This window comes from Nicotiana attenuata, chromosome 2 (genome assembly GCF_001879085.1).
Source record: "Nicotiana attenuata strain UT chromosome 2, NIATTr2, whole genome shotgun sequence".
Classification (NCBI taxonomy): Eukaryota; Viridiplantae; Streptophyta; class Magnoliopsida; order Solanales; family Solanaceae; genus Nicotiana; species Nicotiana attenuata.
This window is the reverse complement of record NC_031990.1, coordinates 80,794,098-80,812,430: the sequence shown is the minus strand read 5'-3', so window position 1 is coordinate 80,812,430 and position 18,333 is coordinate 80,794,098. Positions and strand designations below refer to the sequence as shown.

The following is an 18,333-nucleotide window of genomic DNA, read 5'->3' as shown; positions in this document are numbered from 1 at the left end:
ACAACAATTGGAAGATAGGGAACATCAACTTCAATTAACTAGGTTATTGGAGGCCTAAGTATAAATATAACAATTAAGAAAAAAACACATGTTCTTTACAAGTTAACAAGTAAAGGCATGAATGGCTAGTATGGTGGAAAGCCTATACTAAAGTGTAACATAATAGATACAACATGAATATAATTATAAAAGCAGGAATAGACATGGTAATTTCAAGCTAAGCAAGTGAAGGACATGGACAGTGCAACAACAATTGAGATAAAGTCAAGTACAAGACAATAACAACAAGTCACACCAAGTATGTAAATACAACAATAACATTTCAAAGTAAGGGCACAACCCTATACACGGGAAAAACAAATATCACATCAGAATGCATGTCCCTCGTCCTCACCTGCACGGAAACACCCTTCGTGTCATGACCTCACCATAACATACAAGCATAACAATATAAATGAAATGGCACGGCATCACCCTTCGTGCTTTTTCTCTCAAATAATATAGCACGACATCACCCTTCGTGCTTTTACTCTCAATAATGTGGCACGGCATCACCCTTCGTGTTTTTACTCTCAATAATATGGTACGGCATCACCCTTCGTGCTTTACACTCTTCCTTATCAAGCATATATATAACCGTAACAAACAAGGCAGGAAGCATAACAGACATCAAGGAGAGTATTTTAATGGATATTCCAGAAAATTCCCAAACACAACTTTTCAAGTCAACAATGGTTCAACAACCCTCAAGAATCGTATTATTCAAATATTTTGACGAATCTCATAATTGAGTCACAACGCAAGTATAGAGTCTAGCATCTCAAGAATAACGGTTATAGTAATATAATAATGATTTCGCGTAGAGATGACCGAATTAGACACAACAATGTATTCTTACAATTCCCATCAAGTTTGATCAAGTTGTAGCAAACTAAGTCTTGATATCTATCATTTAATATTATGTCTTTAGTATCGAAGAGTCAAACAAGGCATTAAGCAGAATGTCACAAAATTCTACAAACACAAATATAACATAATCCACCCCCCCCCCCCCCCACCGAGCATGGTTAACCCTGGAACATACATATACGCTCTTCACCTCATATATTTATCATCCCCACATGTAGAAACAATGACAAATAGGAGTAAAAATTCCCTCAACAAAGCTAGGCAAAACACTTACCTCGAACAAGCCAATAACAATACCGAGCAAGCCAAAATTCTACTCCGCGATGCCTTTGCCCCCCCCCCCTTCAAATCGACCTCCAGATGCTCCGATCTAGCCATAAACAATCCGATACAATCAACACGAGCTAAAGGTATCAATCCCATAAGAAAATACTAAGCTTTAGACCGAAAGTCAAAAAGTCAACTCAAAATCTAGGCCCCGGGCCCACGTCTCGAAATTCGACCAAAGTCACAGAATCCGACAACCCATTCGATTACGAGACTAACCATACTAGTTTCGCTCAATTCCGACTTCGAATCGGCTTTCAAATTCCAAAAGTTCATTTTATGAAGGTCTACAAGTTTCCCCAAATCTTCACCCCAAATCACAAATCAAATGATAAAATCAATGATAGATTCATGTATTTTAGCCAAATTCGAGTTAGAATCACTTACCCCGATGAATTTCTTGAAAAATCTTCAAAAAATCACCAAGATCCGAGCTCTCTAGGTCAAAAATATGAAATAAAACCCTAAATCTCATATTTATAGTGCACCTCTCGGATTTCCATTTCCGCTGACAGCAAAAAATCACCGCCCCACCGGACTTCCACTGCTGACCGCAGAATTCCTCCACTGACCGCGCTTCTGGTGGCTGCAAAGACAGGCCTTAGTATTTTGGCCATAACATTCTCTACAGATGACCAAATGATGATTTCTTTACCTTTCTGGAAACTACACACGAAGGGCTACAACTTTTGCTTTTGAATCATCTCAAAATTCCTTGTATATCAAAAGATATAGGCTTACGAAGTCGGACCAACGAACGTGCGAATTCTTCCCTGGAGCGCCTCAGCGCCCCGAATTCCGCCCTCAGCGCCCCAATTCCGCCCTCAGCGGAAGTTCCTTCGCCCTCAGCGAAGATTTAAGCACCATAACCATGCCTGAGTTCCGGTAATGCCCAGACTCGCTCAAAACTCACCCGAAACACACCCAAGACCTCCGGAACCTCAACCAAATGCCAACGAGTCCTAAAATACCATACCAACTTAATCGAGCTCTCGCTTCACCTCAAACAATAACAAAAACATGAATCGCACACCAATTCATGCTAATGGACTTGAAACCTTAAACTTTCACAACCGATAACGAAGCCTATCAAACCTCGCCCGAATGACCTCAAATTTTGCACACACGTCACAAATGACACTATGAACCTACTCCAACTCTCGGAATTTCATTCGACTCCAACATCAAATTTTTCACTTCCGGTCAAACTTCTCGAAAATCCAACTTTCGCCATTTCAAGACTAATTCAACTACTAACCTCCAAATTATAATCCGGATGCACTCCTAAGTCCAAAATCACCCAATGGAGCTAACGGAACTGACGAGACTCCATTCCGAGGTCAAATACTAAAAAGTCAAACTCGGTCAACTCTTCCGACTTAGAACTCAAATCTTGAAGTTCATTCTTCCAAATCGACCTCGGATAACTTGAAAACCAACACTGATGATTTACGCAAGTCATAATACATCATGCAGAGATACTCGAGCCCTCAAGATACCGAGAGAAGTGCAGATTCCCGAAACGACCAGTCGGGTCGTTACAATATGATCCACATATTAGTTTTCAATTTTCTCGCATACAGCATCCACTTACAACCTTGATCCCATCTACGACAAATAGCCTTATATATTTGCTTAGATGACTCAATAACCTCGATCCCACGACAGTTCTTTGTGTTGTAAATTCGCACCGCCCTGTTAAGGCGCGTTTTATCAGCAAAAAGCATATTCTTACAAAGCTCTGTTGGTCTAGATTCATCCCACATTATTGTACAAATGTCATCAAGATACCTTGTGAGGGCATCCATATACATCATACTGGGCAAGTGATCAAGGTAGGGAATCTCCCTTGAATGAAAGGGCACATGAGACTCGTACATTGTGGGTCTAACGGTAGGTGGAGCCTGCATATATGGAGCATGCTCAGTTGTGGCATCATGCTGCCTTATCAAATCGGGTTTCTCATTCTCATTCTCATCAGCAAAGTGTGGTTCCTCATCATCATCGCTCTCATCAGGGAAGGGTGTTTCATCTCCAGACTCATCAGCGTTGTTGTCATAATCACTGTCATCTTCCTGACTCTGTGCATCCGCCAGATCCTGATTGAATATATCGTCTTCGGGCAACTGAGTAATAGCAGGATCATCATGTTGTTCGTTTCCACTGCACAACCATAAAATAATGAGTTTCTCAAAGTCATCCCAACATAATATATTAACTTTATCTCTTAACTTATAATTCATAATCTATAGATAGCCCATGATGCATATTATCGAGTTGTTAGATGACTCGCGGATGGACCAGCATGATCCAAACCTCCAAAATTAGGTATATTCCAATTGTTGATTGGTTCATAACTTGTAAAATTCATATCTAGTCGGTACACTCTTTGAAAGATATAAGTGTTAGTACGAATATGAAACACAAAAAAATACTACAAAAAGAAAATTTGAAATTTACCACTCGGCGTGGTGAATTATATAAACTTGGAGACACTCTATGATGCTGCATCGGGGAGAAATTATGTCCTCGCTCCTTATTCGCCTGTGGAGATAAGTTTAGATCTGGCCGGACTCTTCTTACGGAACTTGTTCGGATAAAACTGCTCCAAAAATACCACCAAATGATTGAGGGTTATTCATATTTTGCGGAACATCAATATTGTTGATGTCATCAGACTTTTACATTTCCAGCATTTTTAACACAAAAAGATCCCCGTGTTCATCCGGAGTCCTCAAAAATCTTGTAGAGTTTCATCCTCGTTGATATTAAACTCAGCATAACAAGCAACCCCATGCGGAGTAAGCGAATAAGGATATCTTCTGGTTACCTTAATATTAACCGAACGTTTACTCAAACTCATTCTTTTACAAATCAAAGATACCAATCTGTCGTACTCCAATGTGAGTTGCAACTTAATAATACTCTGTAGAAAACAACTATAGTTACTGAGTTATTCTCCACCACAACCTCATCCCCAATATAATGCAACCCTAATTTTTCGCTCATCAGACATTCTAGCAAAATTTAGAAAACTTTGAGTAAGCAAATATATTGGAATGAGTAAGCAAAATACAAAGGATGCAGAAAATGAATTTTTCGGAATGACTTCTTGAAGAACGAATACTGGACCTAAGTAGGCAAATATTCAGTGCAAGGAGACAATAATTGGTGGGTATAACGCATGTATTACATGCACTGTGCATGTAGCGCATGTAATACATGCGATATACCAACCAATCATTGTGGGTCAGAAAATAACAGGCATAGCGCATGAACTACATGCGATATACCTTAACAGAGAATTTTGTCGTGAGCACATGCACTATACATAATAATGTTCTCAAGTCTTTTTTTCACCTATTTTGGTGGTTTGAGTCCAATTGTGCAATATTTTGGTTCCAGACTCAGTGATGAACCATGAGAAAAGAAACTTGGAGATTTGAGGTTTGAATCCAATTCCAAGTATGGTGTAAATTTACTCGCATTTGTGTTTACCTCAATGAATACAAAACAGATGGCTTGTAATTTTTTATCAATAAAGCATACTTAACTACGTAGCTGGCTATTTGTGTAAAGATCTCTTAATTTATAACTCAATTATAATAAATTAATATAATATCGTGTAATATTGAAGTGAGTTAGTTTTTACCCTACAATATTTGGTGTGAACTCATCTGTTCCAACTTAGAAGGACAAGTTGTAAGTTGTCCTATGAATTGCCGAAGTGTGGTGCAAGCTTAATTGGATACTGACAATATTTTTTAATAAATAAATAATGAACTATGTAGCTGGATTAGCTTAGAAAGCTAACACAATTCCAACGTCAACTTAATTGAAAAAACATTGTGATGTGATAGGTCAGAAAATATCAAAAAATAAATCTATAGCAGAACTTTCCCATAAGTCCTGGACTCGTGGTTTAATTACAGTGTGGACGTCACTACGCGGTAGACAACATAACTTATTAGTGAGACACCTATAGTTCTTTTTTATTTGTTTATCCTAACATAATTAATAAATAATTTTTTTGGGCAAAGATATAAACCTATACAAGCTGGGAAAAAAAAAAAAAAAGAACTTGATAAACACGTAGAAGTAGGGGCCATAAATATAAGGGGGGAGTCAAAACATTCCTAAACAAAAGCGGATAAACATTAGTATTATTTAGCTCTCTCAATTTTCATCTCGTTTTTTGGGACTACAACTCCTATCCAAGAAATGGCATTGAATCCTAAATTGTTTCCTCATGGGATGCCAATGCCATACCTTAACGAATTGTTTGTCTTCGCCAGCGATGTCGTTGACTTTGAGATTGATAACATCCCTCGGTATAATTAAGTTCATCATCTCTCTGTTTTTCCACTATGTATTATTGCTGCTTCCTTAATTGTAATTATTTTCATCTAAGTTAATTGGTTGACCAAAATGCTGATTTAATTTTGAAGTTAATGATGTTTGGATTGACATGATTATTTTGGTTTTGCAGTTTAGGAGAAGTACAAGCAAAAGGAACCATCTACTTGTCCAATATGCGGATGGTTTTTGTTGCCAACAACCCTAAGGACAACTTCATTTCTTTTGATATTCCCTTGGTATGTAGGAAATATATGCCTTTTGACTCGTGTGGAAACATTGTTGTTCGTTTGATTCTTTACACTACCTATTTATGTTTGTTTTGATTCATCTGATCTTGCAACACTTTAGGCTAATGTCTTTAGGTTCCAGGATAACCATATTGCCCTCTTTCATTTAACTATCTCAAAAAATTTCATGTCTTTTAAAGCAACTCTATATTTCAAGTTGTTAACCAGAATCTTGGATGAAGGATTTAGAGTACCATGCATTTGAATTTTCCATACTTTGTACGTGCTATATCTGCACGATTGTTTTCTGGTTGCTTCTACCTAGTTTCACATAAACATTATCGCTTGTCTTGAATACCCACATTGAGAGAACAAAAAGTGTTGTCTATACTGTTATTTGTTGGGGTTTCTGTCTTTGACTTGGTGTTGTCAAAGGCTTGCTTGAGGTGCGGTTAAGCCCTGAACCTAGGTGAAAATAGGTTGTGCACTTCCCTATCTTAAGCGACGCTTGTAGGCACCAAGGTGTTAAGGCGTGCGCCTCATTGCCCATAGGCTGTCATGAAGAGGCAACACTAAACATTAACCATTTCACCTAATTGTAATTTTCCAAATCTTTTTCTATGTAATTGCTGCTTGGTTTTGCTACATATATATTCTTTTATTTTTTCCTTCAATTGCTTTTCTTCATAATCCTGTCTCATTTTTTGCTTTGTGCTTAACGCCCCAATAAATGTACGCATTTTTTTCACTTTTCATGTTTGACAACATTGGACTTATGATGACTACCATGAGGTGATGTGAGATGGTTCATAACATTTGGTTCAGATCAATCTTCTCTTAGTCGTATTATGCTTCACAACTTGCTTATATTACTGTTCTTGTTGCTGTGCCTGTGTCATACTGTCTAGATTTTGCTATATCTTTGTGACTTGGAGGTTGATCCGGCATTTAATTAGAGTCAGTAGGTTCAAAGGAGGTGCAGTTTTATACATACACACACGGATATATATATATATACATAATTATCTATGTGTAGACTAAGATATTCCCAATTATATCGATACAAATTCGTGGGTTATTTTGATGAGTGGGGATAGGCAACAAAAGTTAGAACCGGTAATTGCTTCTGCTGACCAAATTGACTTCATCCTGCAGCTTTTTGTTCATGGTGAAAAATTTAACCAGCCAATATTCTTCTGCAAAAACATTTCTGGATATGTAAATCCGGTAAGTAGAATAGATAGATTTATTTATTCATTGACAATGCACCCTACTTCAGATGACTGATGCTAGTCTATTTCAGGTTGTACAAGCGGCTAATGGAAACACGACCCTTCCTCATTCGTTTAAGATTTTGTTCAATGAAGGTGGTTATGAGACTTTCATCCCACTAGTTTTTAAATTAATTGGAAAAGTGAGACGACGCTACCGACGTTCAAGGGCAAAGCCTCGTGTAGATCCTCATGAAGCAGCACAAACACCAGTTGATGAGATGACTAGACATGCGTATGTCACATTGCTTGCTCTTTGTACTATGAAATTATATGATCTCATCTTTTATTGAAAGTGTAAATAGAGATATTTCATACAATCCTTATTTTGGTTAATTTTGCAGTTATGTCGACCCGAACGATCCTACATTTATCTACTTGCAGCAGCCTAAGCCAGAGTCTAAATTCAGGCGTTGTTCATACCAGTCACAGTCTGCTGAAACATCTATATAGCTTTTGCTTCAGGTTAACTGGATAAATGCCAAATTGTGTGCAAGATGCGTCTTTTCGTTGATGCCTTCGGATCTCGCCATAAAGAGAAGAATAGTGAGTTATTTTGTATATATATGTTAGTTATACTCCCTCAAGTTCTTAATGAATATATACATATATGCTCGTTTCAGGGGTGTAGTTCCTTGCACTAAATTAATTGTGTAATGAACCATCCTCCCATATCACTGGATTGTTTGGCAGCTATTTAAACCCTGTTGTTTTGGTTTGCTTCTTGCGAGATTGACTAGAGCATGTGTGACGTATATAAATCTTTTAAATTGTGAAGATATGAAAATAATTCAGATATCATTGAGCTGACATATGAGATACTTGAAGAGATTATGGTAGGAACTAAAATCTGTAAAGAATAACAGTGTTCTTCGGTATTGGCGAAGATGTAGCTTCACTCTTAAATGGATCAGCAGAGGTCCTTTCTGCTGTGATTATATGAACTAAATATTAGTATAATTTGACTTTCTCTTGACAAAATGAACATGTAATCTAAGAATTGGCTAGCCCTTAGCGTGAGTATTGATAAGGTGAAGAGGGGAAAAAAAGATGTTCTACATGGTCACAGACACTAGCATTATAAATTAATATTTCATACAAAACTATTTTTAGATCTTTGTTACACATAGTGTCATTCTTACCAGTATTGTTAGTCGTATTCTTGTAGTATTTCTTATTTTTATATCTTTGTTACACAGTGTCTTTGTTTTTTTTCTTGTGTTGTTATTGTTGGTCGCTTCTTGTTTAGTGTTTCTTTAGTCGAGGGTCGAGGGCTATCGGAAACAGCCTCTCTATCTTCACAAGGTAGGGGGTAAGGTCTGCGTACACACTACCATCCCCTACATTGTGTTTGTTGTTGTTGTATTTCATACAAAACTATCTCAAGAAGTCATATATATGAGAAGATGAAGAGGCAACAATAGTAACAGAAAGAGTAGTAATTACAGTAGTTTATGTTGAAAATGCTGCAGCCAGGCAAAGAACAGTACATAATAATTTCACATCTTAGAATAGTACTCATATTTATTATTCAAAAAATAAAAGAGGGGTTCCCTCTCCTTTCATCTGATCAATATTTATGATTTATATGCAGCACATTTCTGAACTGCAACCTCTGCAATAGCAGTGAAAAGTACCACAATTATAGCAAGAACAACTAGTTTGTAGCCTTGTGCCCATGCCCATTCCTGTCAGCAAATTGCTTAGCTTCTCTATTTCATGCACATCATCATTTCCTTTAGTAGTAAAAGTATCATCAGCTAAAGGGTTAATGTCACCATTGGCTACTCTAACATGAACGTAAAGTGCCAAAATAATCAACAAGATCACTGCTACCTTTTTTGCCATAGTATTAAAGTTCACAAGTGTATGTGCAATGAAAACTCCCTCTATGTCAATGCTTGCTGCAAACAATTAGAGTATTTATATATTTATAAAACGATCTAAACCTAAGGTTCGCCTCGACTGGCGAATGGCTCAAGAAATACTAAGCATGAGAAAGTTATACATATATAGAAATCTGCGTTATATGCTTATGTGTCCAATGATACCATTCGATCTCTTTAGTTTTGCAATTAGATAAACAGAAGCAAGTCATTTTGTGTGTCATTTATAGACCCCTCCGTTGACCAATCATGGCATCATAATTAAATTAATTTTTCAAGGTGTATGTATATATGTGCGCATATGTATATATACGAATATACACTAATTGAACTATAAGTAGGTAATAGTCACCGGATTATATCTTAAATATAAAATTTTAGCAGCTCGTGAGTAGTCCAATATTGAAGAATGTGCAAATATATTTGTGAAATTTGAGAAAGTTACCTAGAAAGATTCTTTGCCCTCTCAGTATAGCAAAATAAAGACTAAAACCAACTGTATTGGTCAAAATATGACCGTCACGACTAAACGGCCTAGCACCCTGCTCCGATAACCAGGCGGTAAAGATCGACAGAGCCCACTCCATTTCTCTTCCGAAGACACCTGACCAATCGGGAAAGGCGACGCCTATGATCACGACTAGGATACGTCAGCAACGAAAGAGCGTCGAGTCAAGCAATGTGTAAAACGACTTCAACTATATATAGTCAAGAAGAGTTCTCAAAAAAATGAAAGAAAAGAAAAGAGCTCTCTCTCTTTGTATCTTCAAGAAAAAACAGGGAAAAGGTCCCAAAAGAATATCTGTAAACCTATTTTCTCATCAATCGATGAGAAAGACTATATTCAATATTAAGAAGATCTATCATGTCTTTTTCATCTCATATATTATTATTGTTATTTAATGTTTCGATCCGGAAGTGATTACATTTGGCTAAGATTTACCCCTTCATCTTTTGATTGATTTGTTCAAAAAGATCTTTGCATCTTTTGAGTCAAACAATTTGGCGCCGTCTGTGGGGATTTCTTAGTGAAGATTTTCCTAGTTTCTCCTAGATCGAAACAAAAAATACGATCACTCCTCAAAAGGAGCGTGAAGGAAAAATCCAACCCGCGCGAAACACGAGAGCAGCATAGGGAAGGAAGAAGAGCCAAACAAGATAGCCGGGCTTGGAAATCTTCGCCCCATCAGCTATCGATATACTAAACAAAACAAACCATGTCACCAACCTGCATTCTCCCACCGGACGGGGACAAAGAATATCCCATCCTCACCTCCCACTTTGTCCATGTAAGCACATAAGCCTTGCGCACACGAATGCACACAAGAAAATCTCGATTGAAGGGCAAAAATAGCTTCAACACAACTGAAATGCCCCCTGTCGGCAACCTCTCTGAGGCGGACGACAGAAGCCAAACAAGAAAATGATAAGGCATACACTGCACGCACCTGGAAACAAAGCATTAACACCTCGTATTCACCAGCTTTGCATCATCTGGCGCAAGCAATACAAAACGGACTGGGACTCCCACGAGCGATGCCTAGCTCTCCGGGAGGCGGAATGACAACGGGCTGTTATTTCGATAAGTTCGAAATAACACCCTTTAAGGCTAAGGGCCTTCGACAAATAAGAATAAGAGTTCGACCTCGATCGAACGACGACGGGTTGCTATTTTGATAAGTTCGAAATAACACCCTTTAAGGCTAAGGGCCTTCGCCAAATAAAAAGAAGAGTTCGACCTCGATCGAACGACGACGGGCTGCTATTTCGATAAGTTCGAAATAACACCCTTTAAGGCTAAGGGCCTTCGCCAAATAAAAAGAAGAGTTCGACCCCGATCGAACGACGACGGGCTGCTGTTTTGATAAGTTCGAAATAACACCCTTTAAGGCTAAGGGCCTTCGCCAACTAAAAAAAAAAGGTCCGACCTCGATCGAACAATGACTGGCTACTATTTTGACAAGTTCGAAATAACGCCCTTTAAAGGCTAACAACCTCCGCCGAGTAAATAAGAAGAGCCCGACCTCGATCGAATAACGACGGGTCGACATTTCGATAAAATCGAAACAACACCCCTAAAAGTCAATAACCACTAAAAGAACAGAAAAACCGGGACTCATCAGGTGAGCCTCTGTCTTACACTAAAACCGCGAACAGGCGAAATAGAAAGTAAAGTACAAGGCCAACAACGGAGAAAAGTGCTCTTATTTTATGCAAAGTCACAATGTGGGCTACCACCGCTTACATACGGCCAAGGCCAATCCGAAAAAAGAAAAAGAGAAGAAACTAACAACAGTCAACAAATGAAAAGAAAATATAAAAAAACGCATAGGGCCACATCTTTCATTCGGCGTCATCACCACCATCACCATCACCACTATCATTGCCAAGAGAACCCTCATCGCCGTCATCGGCATCTCCATCAGCTTTGGGCATTGCCGCATCATACCCACAGTTGACGCGAGCCTCTCGAGCCTTCGCTCGCGCTTCTTCATAAGCCGCCTCAGCCACGGTGCCCGCCTCCCACAAATTCTTAAAAATGTCCCGCTGAGCTTCGGTATAAACCCAGAGCTCGTTCATTTGACGAGGAACGACTGCGGAAGATGACTCGACCTGAGCCCGTAACCACTCATTTTTCGCCTCCAGGGCCGCGACCCGATCTCCCAGAACCGATTCCTCCTGATCAATCACGCCTATGCGCTCCTCAAGCCTCGCCTCCCTGAGGGTAGCCGTCGCTCTCTCTGACTCCTGTTCAGACTGAAGTACGCGGATAGTGTTTTCCAGGGTCGTTGCCCTCGCTAAAGCCTCAGACTAGGCCCTCTCAATATTTTCCAATCCAGCGACTTTGCTCTCTATTGCGGCCAATTTCCTCATCCATTCCATGCTCATCGCTTCGACCTTGACCAAGTTCTGGTCCATCTCCGACTGCATCGACCTCAACCTACCCTGCAAGTGCTCGCACTCCGCGACAATCCCCTTACCAACTCGAGCTCCTCGTCCTTAATGCGAAGTTGCTCCTTGAGTTCGCTCTTGCTGCGGATGGTTTGCATCAATTCCTGGTCCCTTTTCTCTAACTCCTCGCCAAGAGCCCGATTGCGGGGGTTCGTTCTCAGTTGCTCTTGCATCTCGCGGCACCTGCCACGGTAACGACGGTATTTTTCCAACATCTTCAGGAAGACCCTCGCCCGGATGTTGGCCCTGCGAATGCTTTCCACTTCCACCATGTACGTCTGGAAATTGTAGAGCCAGAGTTAAATAGATATTTTCGGAAAGGGCAAAAGCATAAAGCAAAAATAAAATGTAACGTACCCTTAGGCCCATGACGGCCACCTCGTCCCTCAACTCAGCATCAGGAACATCTCGAAGGGACTCGTTCTCAGCCTCGGAGCATAACAGGCTGAACTGCGGCACCAACTCTTCCCCCTCCGCCAAGAGATTAATGCCGGAAGGGATCTGAAGGATACGGGCCGAGCCTCCCGCACTAACCACCGAACGAGTAAGACCCTCCTCGAACATTCTAACATCATCGGGGTCCAGGTCCGACTCCGACTCATAGTCATCGATCACCACGCCTTTTCCCCTCTCTGCTGCGGAAGAGGAGGCACGACCCGCCGCAGAAGATGAGGGCACGTCTGAAGTCACAACAGCGGCTGCAGAAGTCTGGTTCTCTACCACAACAATATGTTGATCGTCAACAGCGACAGGGACTTCCGATTGAGCCAAAACGGCAACAGGAGTTTCCAAATGATGATCACCGTCACCAGCAAGCCCAACGGATTGCTCCGCCCCTATAGGGGGAGCCACCATAACCCCATCTCTGGATCCCATTAGGGGAGAGTCGTCCTGATGAATCACTGTCGGGGGAGCCGTTTCAAATTCTACTCTCCGTCTCTTCGATGGCACCTCTTCCTCTCCAGTAGACGGTGACTCGTCCGTTGGGAGAACGACATTGGTCGGGACCTCATCCCAGGAAGCGGCCCTCGCTGGAGTAGCTAAGGCCGCAGATTCAACTGAAGCAGCCCTCGAGGATGGTCGTGCAGTGGATACTGAGATAGGGCAAGCAGATGCGGCCGGTTGGCGAAAAGCTAATTGAGGGGGCCTTGCTCTCCGCACCCTCCCTGGCAAAGATGCACGACGCATTAGAGACTAAACAAAAAGAAAAAAGAAGAGAGGACAGTAGATGAAGGCGTCGTCGAACCTGTAAGGGGCCTGCATCCAAACCTCTCGTGGAAGGTCGACCATGTGCGAATTCCTGCTGTATGGGGAAGAATGGCCTCCACCCATTCACGAATCCCTTCGACAGACGGCGGAGGCAATCTCTCAGCTGCAAAGACGAGACAGTTTAGTACTCGTAGTAAATAGTCGAACATTTCACTAACTAAAGAAGCAAACTTACGTGCGAAGTTCCATTTCTCGGGGAACCCCATTGGATCCGCCACAATGTGTTCGGTCCGCACGTAGAATAAGTTCTCGTAGAAACGACGATTGGTCCGGTCGTCCATCTTGACTACCAGACCCCTCGACCCTCGAGGACGTATATGAATCATCGAACCACGAATCAATTGAGGAGCAAAAATGCTGAGCATGTGGTTCAAGGTGACCTCACGAACGGCAAGCTCCGCATACTTGAGCAGCATAAGAAACAGCTTGTACAAATAAGGTGAAAGTTGTGCGGGGCACACTTCGTAGAAACGACAAAAATCTACCACCAACATGGGAAGAGGGAGGGTGTACCCTACAATGAAAGGGTAGGCGTAGAACACGCAGTACCCGGGACGATCGAATTGAACTATGTTGTCCCCCTCCACCGGCTGCATATCGACATAATCGGGGATTCCCCACCTTCCTTTCAGTTCTGCAATCCCCCTCTCCTTTACGACAGAACGAACAGGTTCCGGCTCCGCTCCACCGCCTGTGCTAATGTCGATCACCTCTCTCCCCGGGCGAGGCAAGATCTCTATCACTGAAGGAACTTCCTCATCCTCCACCGTATCCGCCCCTCCGGTGACCTGAATGGAACTCTCCGGCACCGGATTAATAGCGGGAAGGTTGTCTTGAAGAGAATCACCAGCCATTCTTCCCAGCAAAGAGCGCTCCAAAGGAAGTGATAAGAAGATAAGAAGAGGAAGTGAAAAATTCCGACGAGCAAGAAGATAAGCAGAAATTCGAGATATCAGTAGAAGCTATGTCTGAAGAATTCCCTCAAGCGAAAGATGAAGTGAATCCATCAAATGACAAGTCTCCTCTATTTATAAGAGACATAAATTCCCCGAACACGAAACCCAAGAATCGCCATTTCAGACCTGACAGGGCACGAAACATTTCAACCCCCCAGAGACGTGTGTCATAATGGTGGTAACCACAAACCGACGCTTCAGCTCCAACCCACGTCTCGATTCCGAAACAGTCGTAACGGTCCACGAGGATTGAAGAAACGCTCTTATTCCGCCTTTAGCCCACAAAATGTGGCCAATGATTAAAAGATTGTGAGTCAGATTTCTCTCGACTCCGTAATGAACATGATTCGTCTGCCGAGTCCGACATGGGACGACCCCGACAGACGGAGGGACTAACTGTATTGGTCAAAATCTGACTGTCACGACCAAACGGCCTGGCACCCTGCTCCGATAACCAGGCGGTAAAGATCGACAGAGCCCACTCCATTTCTCTTCCGAAGACACCCGACCAATCGGGAAAGGCAACGCCTATGATCACGACTAGGATACGTCAGCAACGAAAGAGCGTCGAGTCAAGCAATGGGTAAAACGACTTCAACTATATATAGTCAAGAAGAGTTCTCAAAAAAAAGGAAAGAAAAGAAAAGAGCTCTCTCTCTCTTTGTATCTTCAAGAAAAAACAGGAAAAAGGTCCCAAAAGAATATCTGTAAACCTATTTTCTCATCAATCGATGAGAAAGACTATATTCAATATTAAGAAGATCTATCATGTCTTTTTCATCTCATATATTATTATTGTCATTTAATGTTTCGATCCGGAAGTGATTACATTTGGCAAAGATTGACCCCTTATCTTTTGATTGATTTGTTCAAAAAGATCTTTGCATCTTTTGCGTCAAACACCAACATAAAGGTCTTTGTTTTATATGCTATATACTTTATAACGAGGGTACTTTTGGGGGATCAAAACGAAAATTCTCTCAGAAAAAGAACTCGATTGTAAATCGTAATAATATTGAGTAGCAGGCTTCAATCTGTGATTTACATATACAAGATAAGTTCGAATATTCAATAAATATTTGTCTACTTATTGATTATCAAAGCAAACCCCCAGCCTAAGATTTGATGGTTTCCGCCCTCAGTTCAGAGAATAGAGCTGCTGCATCGGACATCAAGCAATTTCTAGTCCAAACCCTGGACCATATTCTCGCTTGAAAAGCGATAGTTCTTCTTCCAATTTCGTACATCGAATTGTATATGTAAAGAAGAGTTTTTCTTTTTTCAAAGAGATAAAGCCACGCAACCTTTCGAGATAGAGTCTTCAGTCATCGCTAGAATTTTAGGACAAGCTGATTATTTTAAGAAATGAGACGTATTTCAAAGTGGTTCAGACATAGCGCAATTGAAAGTTTTTGTGTGCTCTAAACTATCATCTGTCTGTTTGGAGCTGTTTACAATCAAAGGCAATCATTTACTGTGATAAGATCAGCATGTCTTATACAAGTATTTGACTTTCAAAGCACCTGAACTACCCCCACAGTCATCAATTTGGGGATTTACACTCGATAATCAACTAATTCGTATTTTTAATTTCTATCACACTCTTCATCTATTTGTTTATTTGTGTGTGTAACTCAATAATCAACTACTTCGTTGTTTCAATTTCTTTGTTTATTTAGTGTGTAACTCAATAATCAATTAATTCGTTTTTTCAATTTCTATTTATATTAAGCTAAGAACTAAAGATCTTGTAAGTCCGCCAAACCAAGCGTTATTGGTTCAATTGATGGAACTTCCAAGGACTTTTTAGAACTAACTTTGAGCTGGAACGATCCATTGCAAGTAGGTCTTTCAAGAGTTTTGTCAGTTGAAGCAAAATTTGCTTAGTCTTTGCCAACTTAAAGAATCGTGTGCTCGGAATAATTATTGGGGAAAAGATGTTCTACTCCTAAACTCAATGGACCATTTGGGCTAAAAACTTCATTTTTGCCGTTAGGAAAAGCAGCTTCTCTACATCCACAATAAAAAAGGTGTTCCTCCTGAAATAACCAAGCGCAACAAGAACTACAGCAACCATCAGCAGATGTCAGTTCAAAATGAACTTTATTAACTAAAATATCAGTTAGTTGTTTTAACCAATATATCAGTTAAATACAACTACATTGTTGTGTGTTTCCTTCTATAACAATCTTCAATAATGCGCAGATCACAAGAAAACCAACATAAGCAGAATATTTCTTTATACAATACAAGCTCTTCCACCAAGTCATAAGTCCAGCCTCCCATACGAAATCTATTTAACCAAAATATACTGCAATAGCTGCTTCACCAATTTGCCAGGAAAATGTACAGGCTTGTGTTTTATGCGATGCTGGACCTTAGGAGCTGTTCTCCTCTTTTACCTCGGCAATCTCTAAAGTTGCTTTTTGTGCAGCTCTTCTTCTGTTTTGAATCTGGCTAACATATTCCGCAACTATAACATGAAACTTGGGGGCCAGTTTACTTGTGTTAGAGACATTAAGTCCTGCCTTCTTCAATGCCCGCGTCACATGCTTTTCAGCCTTCTGAAAATGAAGAGAGCAGTAGGAAGGAACTGTTGATCTCAATATTGGCTTCCCACAAAGTATGGGACCTGTCGGCGAACTGCAAAATGAAGCAACAACACATCATACATAAGTACTGGATGCCTAAACTAAACCATGCAAACAATTAACATTACACCTAAAGACTATACAAGCAAAGAGGACCATGTCACAGGCTGTTGTCCTACTACACTCAATGACTCGCTACACAAGATGTTCCTTATCATACCTTGGGCCATGCCTCAGGGTGCAAGCAACCGCAACACAGAGAGCATCGCATGGTCCTAAAGTGACCATGAGCCCATTGGCAATGACACCAATGCCCTGCCGACAGACCAACTGACTAAGCCAGCTCACACCACCAATTCGAGCAAGCTGTGAGCAAATATATTATGCCAGCCACGCATAGCAACAAACTAGCACACGCGTGTCACCTCGAGGCAAGCAACCCAAACAAGCCGCTCGCCCAGACTGCTCTAGATCTTAAAGGGGCCCGCTGGTATAGGCCTACCTCCAGCTCTTTTGTATATACTATTGCTTGTACATTATAGAGTATAATTCTCTGAGTGTAAACATGTCTACTCCTCTACTTGGATTTGTAAAATTGTTTTTTCAAGGAGAATCAAGTAGTCTTCAACTACTCAAAGCAAGTGAAATGAGTTCATTTAACTGTGACTCTAATTTATACTAATCGCATGTTTGGTAGACGTAGAACAACCTCTAGCAAAAGTCTCTCCTCGTACACTTACCACCAAGGAAATAAACATCCCCCAGACAACTGTCACACTACATTCCTGCTGCATATATCCATCAAAGGAAACTATTTAGTTTGACAGTGGCTGTCTGGATTCTCATCCTGCATTCCAGTAAAGGACGGATGGGAAAAACAGAGCAGACAACGTATCCAAGAGGGATTCTTCTATTCCAAGCCAAAACAGGATGGCAAACAAAACTGTTCAAGGACACGATTGATGAAGGCATAATGCGTGGCATTCCACAGAGTTAGAATATTGTGAAAAAGCTAAAATCCCAAAAGTTGAATAACGGACTTGGGATTTGCCCGGTAACTTTAACAAGAGGTGACTAAGGCTGAGTAATTTAAACTTCTGCAAGAAGATAAGAGTGAGATAAGGGTACAATTCAACCTAAAAAAGAATTTAAATGACAACTGAAGGCGTTAAGGCACTCAAATATTTACAAAGTTCCAAGTACAAAGGGGGAGAGTTACGAAATCCATAAGGGGTGTGAAGATTCTACATGGATCGGAAGAGGAAATTCCATTGTGGGGCTCTTCCTAGGCTATAAACACTCCAATTAATTTCAAACTCTTTTAAAGAGAAGCAATTGTACTATAAAAGTGCTGAAGTATTTACATGTCAATTAATTTCAATGAAGTAAACCCAACATTAGAAGGGTGATGGTCCCTTTAATTATGGGTTAAGGATAATGTCAATGCTTAGGCATGATGTATTTGCCACCAAGAAACAAAAATGGAAGATACTGGTGCCAGGAAACTCACCACTTGAAGGGTGGCAGGTAGCTCAGTAACTGCATATTTTGGTGCATAGTAAAGCTTGGGGTGGGGTTTTGGGGTG

General features: G+C 40.7%; 2 protein-coding genes across 2 annotated transcripts in view; one reads left to right on the top strand and one right to left on the bottom strand.

The window, feature by feature from the left end:
• LOC109223056 (UPF0664 stress-induced protein C29B12.11c-like) lies at window positions 5,336–7,812 on the top strand. Its single transcript, XM_019387318.1, has 5 exons — window positions 5,336–5,567; window positions 5,726–5,831; window positions 6,978–7,049; window positions 7,126–7,328; window positions 7,438–7,812. Exons 1-5 carry the CDS (start codon window positions 5,458–5,460, stop codon window positions 7,544–7,546), a joined length of 600 nt encoding a protein of 199 aa, XP_019242863.1. The 5' UTR covers window positions 5,336–5,457; the 3' UTR covers window positions 7,547–7,812.
• The window catches only part of LOC109213768 (INO80 complex subunit D-like), a 13,468-nt gene continuing 11,375 nt past the window's right edge, over window positions 16,241–18,333 (bottom strand). Inside the window, exon 2 of the mRNA XM_019377599.1 lies at window positions 16,241–16,799. Coding sequence (XP_019233144.1) covers window positions 16,535–16,799 — 265 coding nt within the window. The 3' untranslated portion in view covers window positions 16,241–16,534. The remainder of the gene's footprint in view (window positions 16,800–18,333) is intronic.

Coding starts and splice junctions, on each gene's coding strand:
- LOC109223056 (XM_019387318.1), top strand. CDS start 5,458: ATGGCATTGAATCCTAAATTGTTTCCTCATGGGATGCCAATGCCATAC. Junction 5,568..5,725: donor GAGATTGATAACATCCCTCG/GTATAATTAAGT, acceptor TTGGTTTTGCAG/TTTAGGAGAAGTACAAGCAA. Junction 5,832..6,977: donor TTTCTTTTGATATTCCCTTG/GTATGTAGGAAA, acceptor TTCATCCTGCAG/CTTTTTGTTCATGGTGAAAA.